The sequence below is a fragment of the Scardinius erythrophthalmus genome (genome assembly GCF_964197995.2).
Source record: "Scardinius erythrophthalmus genome assembly, chromosome: 1".
Classification (NCBI taxonomy): domain Eukaryota; kingdom Metazoa; phylum Chordata; class Actinopteri; order Cypriniformes; family Leuciscidae; genus Scardinius; species Scardinius erythrophthalmus.
In genome coordinates this window covers 16,675,909-16,690,239 of record NC_138221.1, presented here as the reverse complement: position 1 = coordinate 16,690,239, position 14,331 = coordinate 16,675,909, and the positions used below count along the sequence as shown (strand labels likewise).

The 14,331-nt window shown below is 36.5% G+C and overlaps 1 protein-coding gene across 1 annotated transcript in view; it reads right to left on the bottom strand.

Annotated features, from left to right (window-relative positions):
- The window catches only part of LOC308695139 (uncharacterized protein), a 35,686-nt gene extending 27,539 nt beyond the window's left edge, over positions 1 to 8,147 (bottom strand). Inside the window, exons 1-2 of the mRNA XM_081373125.1 lie at positions 7,964 to 8,147; positions 6,390 to 7,594 (exon numbers count right to left, since the gene is read on the bottom strand). Coding sequence (XP_081229251.1) covers positions 6,390 to 7,594; positions 7,964 to 8,021 — 1,263 coding nt within the window. The 5' untranslated portion in view covers positions 8,022 to 8,147. The remainder of the gene's footprint in view (positions 1 to 6,389; positions 7,595 to 7,963) is intronic.
- Positions 8,148 to 14,331: the final 6,184 nt, after the last annotated feature.

Genomic DNA, 14,331 nt, shown 5'->3' with positions numbered 1-14,331 from the left:
TAAATATTTTTGAATATACAAATAAGGAATGTTGAAAAGAATGATACTTTGAAACTAACCCGCCAGTAGGAGGCGGCAGGCAACCGTCTTCATGAGCGAGTCATTGAGTCATTCATTCAAACGATTCGTTCAAACAGCTGATTTATTCAGAATAAGGCAATTTATGAATGGGTAATTGAATCTTTGACTCAACCGATTCGTTCAAAACGCTGAATCATTCATTAATGAAACACGGCTAAGTGTTGCTGTGAGATGCGCTATGGTTCTGCGTTGATCTTTGTTTGGAACTATTTTCGCTGCTGAAACAGAACAAAAACAGTCATTGCGTCTAAAATGTAAGTGACTTAATTTTAACTATTTGTTTGCTGAACTGTTATGAAATCAGTCTCGGTTTCAATCTTGATGGCATTCAGGAAAACAGCTCTCTGGTCATGTGTAGCCTAGGCTATATATTGTTTCTTAACTATAATATGTTATAAATAACAGCGCGAGCCTCAACAGAGCAACATTGTTACCGTCAGTATTACGTTGGCCTATATTATTATAAACTATACGCTATCAATCGCCACTTACATTAAATGAAATAAAACAGAATCATCCTCACGTTTTCGGTGATTCCCTAGTTATTTTTTATTTTTATATTAAAAATTGTTTTAATCAGGGCGTTTGTCCGGTTGAGCAAGTAGCAGGCCTACAATTATCTCTCACTTTTCCCTTCAAAAAAAGAAGAAAAAACAAAACACGTGTCCCTGACAAGCGTTAATCGACCCCTGATGTTTAATAAAATCTGAATCATTCTCGCGATTAGATGCTTCACTGGTTATTTGACGGACATTAGGTCCGTCAGACTGGAGAAATTTTAGCGGTTATGTGACCAGAAATATTTAAGACCTATCGAATCTGAATTTAAGACATTTTAATACTTTTTAAGGCCTTTTATTAGGAAAACTTTATTTAAGACTTTTTAAGACTTTTTAAGGACCCGCGGCCACCCTGTAAATAGTACAATCTTAAAGGGGTCATATAATGGTACATGCACTTTTACAAGTTGATTGTACTGAAATGTGTGTTGGCAGTGCCTGTACACAACCATCATAAAATGATAAAAATCCATCCAAATCTTCTTATATGTTTCCCCCTCTCCTGAATCAAGCTGTTCGATTTTGTGACGTCACAAAATCGACGCCCCTCCCACGATGGTTGATTGACAGCAGCGTTTCAACACAGACCCGCCCTCACGCCAACCGGCGTGTTCATCGCTGATAGCTGGAGCACTGAGTAGAATGGCTTCTAAGCGATTGTGGTGTTCTTGGGTGTAATAACGAACACAGCAGTCATTTTGATGTTCCTAAATCCGAACCGCTGAAGACGCAGTGTCTGAGTTTGTTTTCGAAGGGAATTCCCCACAACGTCAATGCTTTCATGTTTGCGCGAATCATTTCACCAGACTGCTTTACAAACGATGGTCAGTATAAAGCTATTTTACTAAGAAGCTGCTCCTGAAAAAAGGATCGTACCAACAATTCGTGTTCCTGCTGCACCTCCAGAAGAACTGAAGTGAATGTAACGTTTTATTAATCTTTATATTAATCTTTGCAAATCGCTTGCTGCACGCTTCACGATGAATGCGGCTATTTTTACACTCGGTACATTACGGCATGTTTTCTATGTACGACGTTCTCAATATAATTCATAATCCCATGTTTGTAATAAACAACGAATTGGTTATTGTGTTACAAACGGTGTACGCACAGAACAGAGGGGCGGGGCGAGCTAAGCTCATTATCATTTAAAGACGCATGCACTGAAACGGCGTGCTGAAAACAGCTGTTTTTGACCAGGTAAAAGGAGTGTTTTCTTACAATACTAATGAGAATTTTTAATTAAAGTATATTACAAACTTTTAATTTATACCCCAAAGAATCATATTAGCTTGAACAAAAATTACATTATATGACCTCTTTAAATCCTGGGCGCGAAGCGCGCCAGTGTGTTCACAAACGCCGCGTCACCAACACCGACACTTTCCACGCACACTATAGGATGAAGGCAACAAATACGTCATGCAGGTCGGACCCCACACATAGCTGCTTGCTCTATTTGCCGGGAAAATAACCTGGAGAAAGTTACCGATATTATAGTAATGGACAAAGTGTGTGAGTGGCAACAATTTTTATTTGCTTTGTTGAAAAGCGTAGTGGTTATTGATGTCCCGATCAGGTTTTTTTGCCCTCGAGTCCGAGTCATTTGATTTTGAGTATCTGCCGATACCGAGTCCCGATCCGATACTTAATACATAAAAAAAAGAATAAAGAAGAGCGAAAAAACAGATCCAGGATGTTCCTTATTTTTTATTTAATTCACCTTATTTTAACATTCAACAACTCTGTTAACAAACAGAGCACTTCTGTGAGGTAGCTTGAACAATCAAGTAATAAATAAATTCTTCACTTTTGGACTTTAGTGCAACAGTAAATATAAAAAAGTCTAATATATAAACAAATAGCACCTCAACTTAAAATACCCGGCAGGCATGTGAACAAATAAAAAATAAAAGTGCTACAGTGTTTGCAAAGCCAGTAATGTGCTTTTAGGAACTGCACTCCTAACTCTTACACCGGTTTCACACTGCACTGTTAGCAGAGCGTGCAGTGCGTATTTTTTTCGCCGCCCATGTTAACAGATTAAACCAGGCTTTAGAGCATTCACACCGCACGCAGAGGCGGCGCGGCAGTGCGTAGCAGAGCAGAGCAGCAGTGCCGCGATCGTTTCGGCGCCGAGTCTATTTTTGCTGCGCCGCTTTTGCTGAATTAAAGTGACAATACATTGATCATGGCCAAAATACACCGCAGTTTTATCCAAAAAGTGCATTGATGATATCTATTGTGTTTTAAACAGTCAATCAAATGACCAACAGCAATTTAAAAAGAAAACAAATGTCCAAAAACAAACTTGTTGCCATGACAATAAAAACAAAGATGAACAAAAAGTTATATGAAATTATTAATAAAATAAGCTTCTTGACAAGTCTTTATTCTTAAATGTATTTGAAAACGAAAAAAGCAATGCCAACTTATCCATTATAGAGTAGCCTACTCTGTCTGTAACCTGCCCTACACAACCCGCGGTTCAGCCGCGCGTGACAAAAGCTGCCAGTGTGAAAGCAAAACGCGCGTGTCCTGCCCCTGCCCTGCTCACCATACGCACTGCTCCTGCGCTGCTTACACTCTGCTAACGCGTGCAGTGTGAAACCGGCGTAACTCTGTGCCACCGCATAACTATAGATGTGTTAAAAAATAATGAGAATATATATACATATATATCCGAGTCCTGATCGGGAGGTAACGTCCGATTCCGATCGAGTCTGAAAACACGTGATCGGGCCCGATTTCCGATCACGTGATCGGATCGGGACATATAAAAAACTGGGTTATTATTGTATAGCCTATGTGTTAAAAATAGTACAAAATGATGCTGCATTGCTGTAGGCTAACGTTACTCAAAGACAATAAAGGCCAATGTCATGTAACATAGTTATACTGGTGGTTGTATGGAATATTTTTACAAAGGTTTAAAGGAAATAAAGTTAATATTACTGGCATATAAACACAGTTAATGTACACAGTTTGTTTTTATTTGTTAATGTATCAAATGCAGTTACTCAGATCATTTAATTGGTTTTTACTTACATTTACTCAGTTAATATATAGTGCATGTAATTGATTTCACTGCTTAAAAATGTTTAACCAAACAAAAAAAATTTAGTAAATCATATTAAAAGTTTTTAGAGTGCATCACCACCAGAGTTCATATACAAAAACATATTACAGCCAATTTTCAACATTTTAATCACTGTTCTAGAAACATATTTGACTCAACTTTGTTCATTTGCAATAATATGTTATGATTTGTTCACAAACAACAGGCCCAGACAGTTCACAATTAATGTAAATACACGGTCTTACAAAGTCATTGCTTTATAACTGCTCTTTCAAATCCTGTAGGAAAATGAACAGTCTTCATAAAGGTCAGTGATACTCTGACAGTAATCCTCGAACCGGCTTCTGCACTGTACAATTTACAAATCTGCAAACTGCATATAAGTGAATCAGATGTTGGTCATCAAAACATGAAATCTGTATGAAACACATAAACAAATGACAAAAAATGTGTATAAATTCTATATGACTTTAATTTGACTAGCACATGATTCAATATTAGAACTTTAAACGATTTATATATGAATTTTATATGGAGTTTTATATATTTCTCCTAATACCATACACATTTGCATACTTTTGTCATGTAAAACTCATAAGACTTTTAACAGTATTCATATATAACGCAAACATCCCCTACAAGTTGTATGTGTGCTATTTAGTATGAAATGGGCCATAATCGGTCTGATTTTGTATAGGACATATATTGGCCTTACATGAAACACAGAAGGTAATTCTGGCCGATTTAAGTAAGGAAGATATATGGTTGCTGTTTATGAACCATGCAGGTTTTTTTCATATGGGTCTTTCCACACTGATCACACGTGTGTGGTTTCTCTCCAGTGTGGATCCTCTTATGTGTTTTCAGATTTGTTAACTGACTGAATCTCTTGTCACAGTAGCCACGTTTCCATTAAAGATTTGCGCAAAACTTTTGCGATTTTTTCTACATATCGATAAAAAAACTATTGCGAAATGATGGCGTTTCCATTAAGCGATGTTATGCGACTAAAACGTCATTTTTTCCTCTCGCGATTAGTCATTCCAAAAAACATGGCAACGGACGTTGGTAAGTTTATATATATATCACAGCCACGTACCTCACTAGACATTATTATTAATGGAAGGAAACAGACGTGTTATCCAAGCATTAATGTTCAGTAAAGTTATACTGTGTCTGTGAGCAGCACATATGAGGTGTTTCTGGGTTTTTCTCACTCATTTCTGCTCCGAGGTCTCTATTGTGGCATTTCTTTGAGGTTTAGAATCCAGTATTTCTGGATCAAGAAGTCCATCTCGTATTCTGTCCAAACACACCGCGCCTTCTAAGTCAGGTGACCTGTACATGCGCAAAAACTGTTTCCATTGCAGTTTTGCGAAATATTTCTTTTTCGAATTGCCTGAAAAACCAGCTCATGTAAGCGTAAAAACTTTTTTGCGATAACTGGGAGTTTTTGCGAAAATTACGTGTTTCCATTAGGGCTGCAACAAACGATTATTTTGATAATCGATTAATCTAACGATTATTAGAACGATTAATCGACTAATCGTTGATTATTTCGCAGACTAATCAGTAAGTTTGGAACGATTATTCAGCCTTTTCAATTAGTTAAAACACTGAGTTATACATATTCTAACTATAATATATAAAAAAAGAAAATCACTTCAGCTTTTGAAATGGTTGGTTTAATGAACTTTGAGCCAACTAAACATTCTCTTTAAGTTTTCAGATTTCTGTCCAACTCAAATCACACACAAATGCAAAAAGCATTGGTTAAATATTCGGTTCTCTTTCAATAGAAAAAAATAAACAAAACAAAAAATTATCAGCTGCATTACAGACAAACTTAAACTGCAAATAATATTATACGAACACAATTTAAAAAAAATTGACAGCTGAGCTGACAGAGACATTCTCATTCACCTTTTAATTTACAGTATAAAAAATAACTGACATGATATTCTTCATAACATCTCTTTTTGTAAGTCTTCATGAATATGGAACAAAATACAGGCAAGTGATAAGACTGTAATAACTAATAGTTACAATAATAAAAACAGCCCTGACTCCTAAGCTCGATCAAGCTTTATTCTATGCAAAAATAATCATCACATTACTGTAATTATATTATTATTGTTAATATTATTGCTATTATTAGTAGTATTGCATTCTCTATATTTATTTAGTTATTTACGTTAGCTCCAGCTGGAGAACATTCACCTCTCACCGGCTCGTCTCGTGACGGTTTTTCCTCTTTAAGTGCTTTATCATGCATGTTGTGCTCCCGTGAAAAGCAAGTTACGCCTTGCATGTATTGCACACGACAGCATTCTTGGTTTGAAGTTTTGTGAAACTTTTACACACCTAGCTAGTTCGGATTCGTTTGCACTCCGTCATAATTCGCGCTGTGTTTTCTTCTACCGCAATAGCATTTGTAACGGCTGCATTACACTCTAGCGCTACAGCGCCGTAGCGGTCAAGTCGCGATATTGCAGGCCCTTACATTAGGTCACGTGGGATCAAACGACTACTCGACAACAAAGATATTTGTCGACAATTTTTTATTGTCGACAATGTCGACTAATCGTTTCAGCCCTAGTTTCCATTGGGCGTATTTACAATTCGCAATTTCAATTTGCGCAATTTGAAGGTTAATGGAAACGCGGCTACTGTGAACACTTGTAAGGTTTTTCTCCAGTGTGAATTCTCTGGTGCTTTTTTAAACTGCCCGCTGTAGTAAAAGTCTTCTCACACTCAAAGCACACGTACTCTCTCACACCAGTGTGAATTTTCTCATGTCTATGTAAATTACACTGCACTGAAAAACTCTTTCCACACACAGAACATGAGTGTGGCTTCTCTTTCGTATGAACTGTCAGGTGTGACTTCAGGACTGATGCACAGATAAATGTTTTGCCGCATTGATCACATGAAAACGGCTTCTCTCCGGTGTGGATCATCATGTGTCGCTTCAGAGCACTTATAAAAGCAAAACTCTGTCCACACTGATCACACCTGTGCGGCTTCTCTCCAGTGTGGATCAAGATTTCATGTGATCTCAGAGATGATGTTCGACTGAATCTCTTGTCACAGTGTGAACACTTGTAAGGTTTTTCTCCAGTGTGAATTCTCTGGTGCCGTTTTAAACTGTCCGCTGCAGTAAAAGTCTTCTCACACTCAAAGCACATGTACTCTCTCACACCAGTGTGAGTTTTCTGATGTGCATGTAAAGTTTGCAGCCGTGAAAAACTCTTTCCACACACAGAACATGAATGCGGCTTCTCCTTTGTATGAACTATCAGGTGTTTCTTCAGGTCTGATGCTCTAATAAATGTTTTGCCGCATTGATCACATGAGAACGGCTTCTCTCCGGTGTGGATCCTCATGTGTTCTTTAAGGTTTGATGATTGCGTGAAACTCTTCCCGCATTGATCACATGTGAACGGCTTCTCTCCAGTGTGGATCATCATGTGAACATCAAGATTATCTTTACGTGTGAAACTCTTTCCACAGTGATCACATGAGAACGGCTTCTCTCCTGTATGAACTCTCATGTGGCGCTCAAGACGATCTCTGCGTGTGTAACTCTTTCCACACTGAGTGCAGGTGAAAGATTTCTTGGCTTTTCTTTTCTTTAAAAATGTCTTTTTAGTCTTTGAGCGACTCAAAGGTTTTTCTCCAGGTTTGACATGATGTTCTTCACTCTCCTCCTCCACTTCACTCAGTTCTTCTCTCTCCTCCACTTCACTCAGTTCTTCACTCTCCTCCTCCACTTCACTCAGTTCTTCACTCTCCTCCTTCACTTCACTCAGTTCTTCTCTCTCCTCCTCCACTTCACTCAGTTCTTCTCTCTCCTCCTTCCCTTCCATCAGGTCTGACATGAAAGAAAAATGTATTAAATAAAATTTTCAGTACATCAAAATAATTAATTGAAAGAAATATAAATTGAAAGTGAGCCCTAAATAGTAGAAAGTAGACAACTGTTATAAAAAATTATGATAATTTGATGCCTTTTTATAAATTGATTATTTATCAGTAAAAAATAGTATTAGCTTGATCTGATGTTGATAATCAATATAAAAATGTCTCAAACCTCCCTTTACTGACCATTTGTTGAAGAAAAACCCAGAACATTCTGTACCATTTCATAGTTGAACTGTTTATCTAAAAGTGATGAAGTGCTTGAATGTTTCTAACATGAATGTTCTTCAGCATCATGAATGAATGAAGAATAAACACAAACCTCTTGGTTCTTCAGGATCTTCAGTGTGTTTCATTCTGCAGGGTTCTGGATCACTCATGTTCTCACTGTCCTCTTTAATAAACTCAGTCTTTGCAGATTTCAGCTCTTCCTGATGCTCTGATGCTCGTCTTCACTTGTAGCTGATGGGAATTTACAGCATTTAATGGAGAATTTATGTGGGAGGAGCTTCACTGACCATGTGACTGGTGTGGGAGGAGCTTCATTGATGATGCAATTGGCATGGGAGGAGCTGATCTGCCCAAAATCTAAAATATATCAGTTACTGAGTTTGTTTTTATAGTAAATAAACACTTCTATGCAACAAATAAATGGCACTTCTAAAATATTATGATCATTTGCAGAATGCATTTTTATCAATTGATTATATGTCCTTGAAACTTTCCTTGAATGAGGTAAATTTATCTTCCAATTATTATTTTTAAAACATTATCGAACCTGAATCCAGGGACAAATCCCATTGTTGCCATATTTTGACACCAATTTTGAGATTGATATTTATTTTACTAAAAACGTTTTGAATTATTAATGGACGTTCACAGTAGACTTTTCCTTACACAGACTTCCATTCATACGCATGTGAAAGAGAGACACCAGAAACACAAGCTCAAGTGAATAACCCTGTGAGAAATAACAACTAATTCATTATTTGTATTGCTTATTCTAACATTATTCTGCTTCTTCATTAAAATGCAGGTATCTAGAAATAAAAAAAAGAATATAACAAATTTAAATTCTTCCTAATATGAATAATGGTAATAAAAACAGTTAAAGGTCCTGTTCTTCATCATTCCATGTTTCAAACTTTAGTTAGTGTGTAATGTTGCTGTTAGAGTATAAATAATACCTGTAAAATTATAAAGCTCAAAGTTCAATGCCAAGCGAGATATTTTATTTAACAGAAGTCTCCTTTCAAAGACTACAGCGAACGGTCGGTTTGGACTACATCCCTCTACTTCCTGCTTTAATGATGTCACTAAAACAGTTTTTTTGACTAACCTCCGCCCACAGGTTCAGGTTCAGGTTCAGGTTTATTGATATAGCCCATTTCATACACAGAACGGTAACCCAATGTGCTTCACATCATCATAACAATACAAACATAATTAAAACAAGTTAAAAGAAAATACAAGTTCAGTCAGTCAAAAAAAAAAAAAAAAAAAAAAAAAAAAACATCAAGTACAAAACCCCCCAATTAGTAAAAGGCATCAGAGAAAAGTTTAGTTTTTAGCCTAGATTTAAAAACAGAGATAGAAGGAGAGGTCTTAATATGCATTGGAAGAAGGTTCCAAAGACGAGCCGCATAACAGCTAAAAGCTGCCTCTCCTTGCTTAGTACGAGCACTGGATTGTACCAATTGAAATTTTCCTGCAGATCTTAGTGATCTTATAGGGCTATAAGTTTCAAACATTTCTGTTATATAGAGAGGTCCTTGGCCATTTAATGATTTAAAAAGGAGAAGAAGGACTTTAAAATCAATTCTATAAGTCACTGGTAACCAGTGTAGAGATTTTAAAATAGGAGTAATATGTTCTCTTCTTTTGGTTCTAGTCAATAGCCTTGCTGCTGCATTTTGAATTATTTGAAGAGGTTTTATTGTTTTTTTAGGAAGCCCAGTGAAGAGACCATTGCAGTAATCAACCCTGCTGGTAATAAAAGCATGAATAAGCTTTTCTAAATCCACTGTTAGTATGAAGTTTTTAACCTTTGCGATGTTTTTTAAATGAAAAAAAGCTGATTTTGTGACTGCCTTCATGTGGCTTTTAAAGCTTAGGTCGCTATCAATAATTACCCCTAGGTTCTTAACGGTTTCTGCTACCTCAAAACCTTTTGATTCCAGTAGGGTGGCAGTCTTTAATCTCTGATCCTTTCTCCCGAAGATGATTACTTCAGTTTTATCTGTATTTAATTTAAGAAGATTTTTAGACATCCACAGGAATACACAAAAAAGGGGGCGTGGTCTTGTTGCGCTCCCACGGAGAAGAGGAAGAGTTGCGTTTGTAGAGTGTGTTTGTCATACTAATGAATCATTACTAAACCATTTTATATGTACTCGCGTGTTAAATATGCGTTGTTGAGACGTTTTAGACAATAAAGCACAACTTGATTCTTGATTCTACTTAATGTTTCTGTTCATTCCTCATAAAAAAAGGATTAATTTTAATTAAATGCATATGCTTGTAAATTTTAAGAAATAAATTATTGTAATGCATGGCAACGATTTTTTTAACATAACATGGCAACTTTTCAGGCTATATTCATGGTGAAAATAAAGTGTATTTATATAAAATTGTTTGGATGAAAATTTCAAAAGAACTATACACAACAAAAACTTTTAATTAGGAGGTGTTAAAGTACTTTTTGTATTTCTCTGCAGCAGAAGTTTTCAATCTTCGTTGGCATTTTTTCAGTTACCAGATGTACACCTATAAAACATATATTAGGCTACTAATCAAAACTCGTGCTCACGTGTAACTAAGGCAGGAATAAACAATGCACTTATTTAAAAAATTCAACAACACCATCGTTAATTCGACAGATGGACAAAACCATATACCACAAGCTTTTATAACTATTTGTTACATTTAAGATTACAATTTAACCAATTCAAGGTAACAGCTAACCGTAAAAGTATGACAACTTTTAAATAAACTGATTACCATTGTGAAACATCCTGCAAAAGTCGTGCTTGAACAGGTTCTAATTTATCCTGTTCATCTACGTTCTCCAGGTCTGATTCCGGCTCAAATTGATATGGTAATATTGAAGGCATGTTTATAATAACACTGAGCGCATGCATTTGCGTTATGGTAAGAGGCGTGACCGTTCCGGCAATGTGCGCTAAGTTGCTGTCCAATCTAGGGCTGTCGCGGTGAAGGATTTTCCCTTGCGGTAATTTTGAGTGGCTCAATAGCGCGATATGCTGTTTTACCGCATTTATTAATTTATTTTGATTTATTTTAGGGATGCACCGAATATTCGGCCACCGAAAATTTTCGGTTTTCGGCCGAAAGACTTTTATCACCGAAACAATACGGCCGAAATGTTGTGATGACGCAAACAGCAGACACCGCGACCTGCACGTGCTTGTCTGAAGCAACATTACACATCTGCGGTGTGGACGTATTTAAATATATCTAAGAGTGACCCACGGACAGCGATTTTCAAAACACAGACATCCCAACAATGCACTTTGTTTTTATGAGAGAACATTTCATTTTTAAACCTTTCTCCAGGCCAGTAGGCTTTTACATTATTATTTAATGTACACATGAGTGGGGTCAAGTTAAACATTTAATTTTATACTTTGCAAATGCTAAATAAATATTTGCATAAAATTTTAATGGATTTATTCTTTGAAACTTTAATATTAATTTATGCAATTGCAATGCCTTGATTTTAGTAAACTTAGTACACAGTCATAGCCATAAATGCAATGGTACTAACAATAATTGGCATAATTTCTTTCGGTGTTTCGGTTTTCGGCCTTGGTCTCCTCTTTTTCGGTTTTCGGTTTCGGCCAAGAATTTTCATTTCGGTGCATCCCTAATTTATTTATATTTATTTGTTGCTATATAAATAATCAGCATGCACAAAAACGAGTACATTTTCAGTAACCAATAAACCGAAACAAAACAGCGTCTCTCCGCATTGAAATCCTGTCACTCAGCGTGCCGTTCTTACGGCAACGGACCGACTGTCTTTGAGTGAGTCATAAACCATTCATTAACAACACGTTCAAAAACGCTGATTGATTCATTAAAAGATAGTAATGAAACAAGGTTAATTATTTTTAACTTTGAGCTCCACTTTTCAAGGCTCAGCTGACCAGCAATGCGTTGCATGGGTAACGCTGAAGTAGTCGATTGCCGAGTTCACCCGCGTGATCATAGGTAACTAAACCTATGCGCGTGAACTCGGCAATCGACTACTTTGGACTTCAACCGAAAAACAGGATGTAAACACAGGTATTTGCGCTGGCTTAAATAACATCATTTTTATACATATCTTTTACATCTACTGCAGTCAGATCCACTCGTGTTCACTCAGAAGGAATCACTCACATTTTCTGTGCACTTGTAATGACACATCAAGGATGTTAAGAGGCTAAAAGCAGGTTTAAAACTTGCCCCATTGAAGTCAACAGGGTGCAAATTTTAAAAATAGAATAACTCGGTGTAGGTAACACTGATTTTTGTCATTGTTCTCTGTATTGACAGCACTCCAAATGTACAAAAAAATGAGCTCAATGTTAAAATTGACCGGAGTTCTCCTTTAATAGAGACAAATGGCATTGATTCAATGCGTGACTCACTGAGTTTTGTTTCCCGCAACCGCGAGTTCCTCGCGCTGTGGATGCTGACCAGCGCTGTCACTGATGCCATTCGTGGTAAATACCCTTTATTTTAAACGTTAAAAGGATGACAGGACAAATATTTAACTTTCCTTGGCCACGGCAACCTTTTCACGAATATGACTTGTGACTTGACCTCAAAGACAGACGCAGGTAATCGCACGCGCTCAGTCGATCGCTCTCATTCACTGTCTGTTTAGAGCAAATCCACGAAGATCTTTACAAATCACCATGATAAAACCATGATCGCCGCGTCTTATTATCATTATTAACGTATTTAACATTCAATACACATGCACGAAGTTTAAAACAAGGAGGGAATAGCCTTATGAAAAAGAAAACAAGCGAATATCGCGGTTGCTGCGGTTACTTGAATTCCTCTGCGGTTGGCTTGTCATTAGCGCGGTACTGCGATATTGCGGTTATCGCGACAGCCCTAGTCCAATCACAACACAGGAACCACTGGCACAATTACGTATCTCTGAAGGAGGGACTTTATAGAACAAGGAAGTCATCAGCCCGTTTTCGGACAGTGAAAACAGCGGTATACAGATAAGTAAATTGTGTGAAAAATACTGTGTTTTTATACACGCGAAACATGAACATGTTATATATTGCACACTGTAAGTTATCAAAGCTTAAAAAAAACAGGAAAAACGGGACCTTTAAAATCATAAACAGAAATAAATGTATAGTAACCATCAAATTCCCTTCAGTCTGTTGACACCAATGAAATGAGCTTTAAGTGTCAATTCACAGGAGATCTGAGGACATCAGCATAATAAATGAGGTGTAAACAGAAACTATTGTCATGAAATAAAGAGTGTTTTCAGCAGATCTGTTAATATTGATGAGCCTCAGACTATCAACACTCATTCAACAAGCCATTCAGGATCATCAGCAGATCATCTCACTTTATTCTGAGTGTTTGCTGTTAGAAACACATTATGAGTCAGGATACATGATAAAAGCCTGTAAAACTGCTCTATTAAAAGACGATACTGTTAGCCTATTTCTCACAGTATGGCATGGATAAAACATCAATAACACAAAAAAATGACACTCATCTTCATCAACCACTGCAGATAAATAATTACAGCAGCATAATGTCCAGATCAATCTAAATATAGTTTGATCTTATAGGCTAATAACTACATTAATTACTACACAGTAAATTTAAAATCTGGAAATCAACACCAATATACTTAATTTCAACACTTTAAAAGTGTAAATATGGGAACAACCCTCAAAATGTTAATTCAACACTTTCAAAAGTGTTGCCTCTCACAACACCGACACAGAATTACAACATGAACACTAAGAGAGTAAAATATGAACACCTATTCTGCATTTCCTACTTTAAAGAACTGTAAAATACACTGACAAATCATGTAATCTGAAAAAATAAATTCACTTTGAAATAAACACATCACTCTCTATTACTCTTTCAAAACAATCCAGAAATTTAAATTGTAACCTTAGTCTGGGATCATGAAAGTGGTTTTCTCAAAGTAGTCATTAAAATAATTATGCAACGATACCATTTTTTTCAGAATCGATCCGATCCGATACCAAAAATTCTGAGTATATATTTTATATGTGCAGAAACTGAACATTAGCAGATAAAGATCACCACAAAGCACTATTTTTCCAAGAGTAAAACACTTCATATTTATTAGTATTGATTTAATGTCTCACGTGGCTCATTATAGGCTCAATGTAAAGCATTTAGCAGTATCTTTTCCTTTAATAAAATGCATTGCTATGCATTTAAAATTAGTTTAAAATTCTATATCTATAACATTTTGATTATTTTAAATCATTTTAATCAAACACTGGTGAACCAACCACTTATGTCTGTAATGGTGATAGCTAGGACTGTAACTGTAGTTGAGAATAGGTGACCACTGTGGTGCATTGGTAAGAATGTAATCGAATGCTCTAATGCTCTTCAATGGATTTATTGACAGCCAGCAGATGATTATCTGTCTTCCTG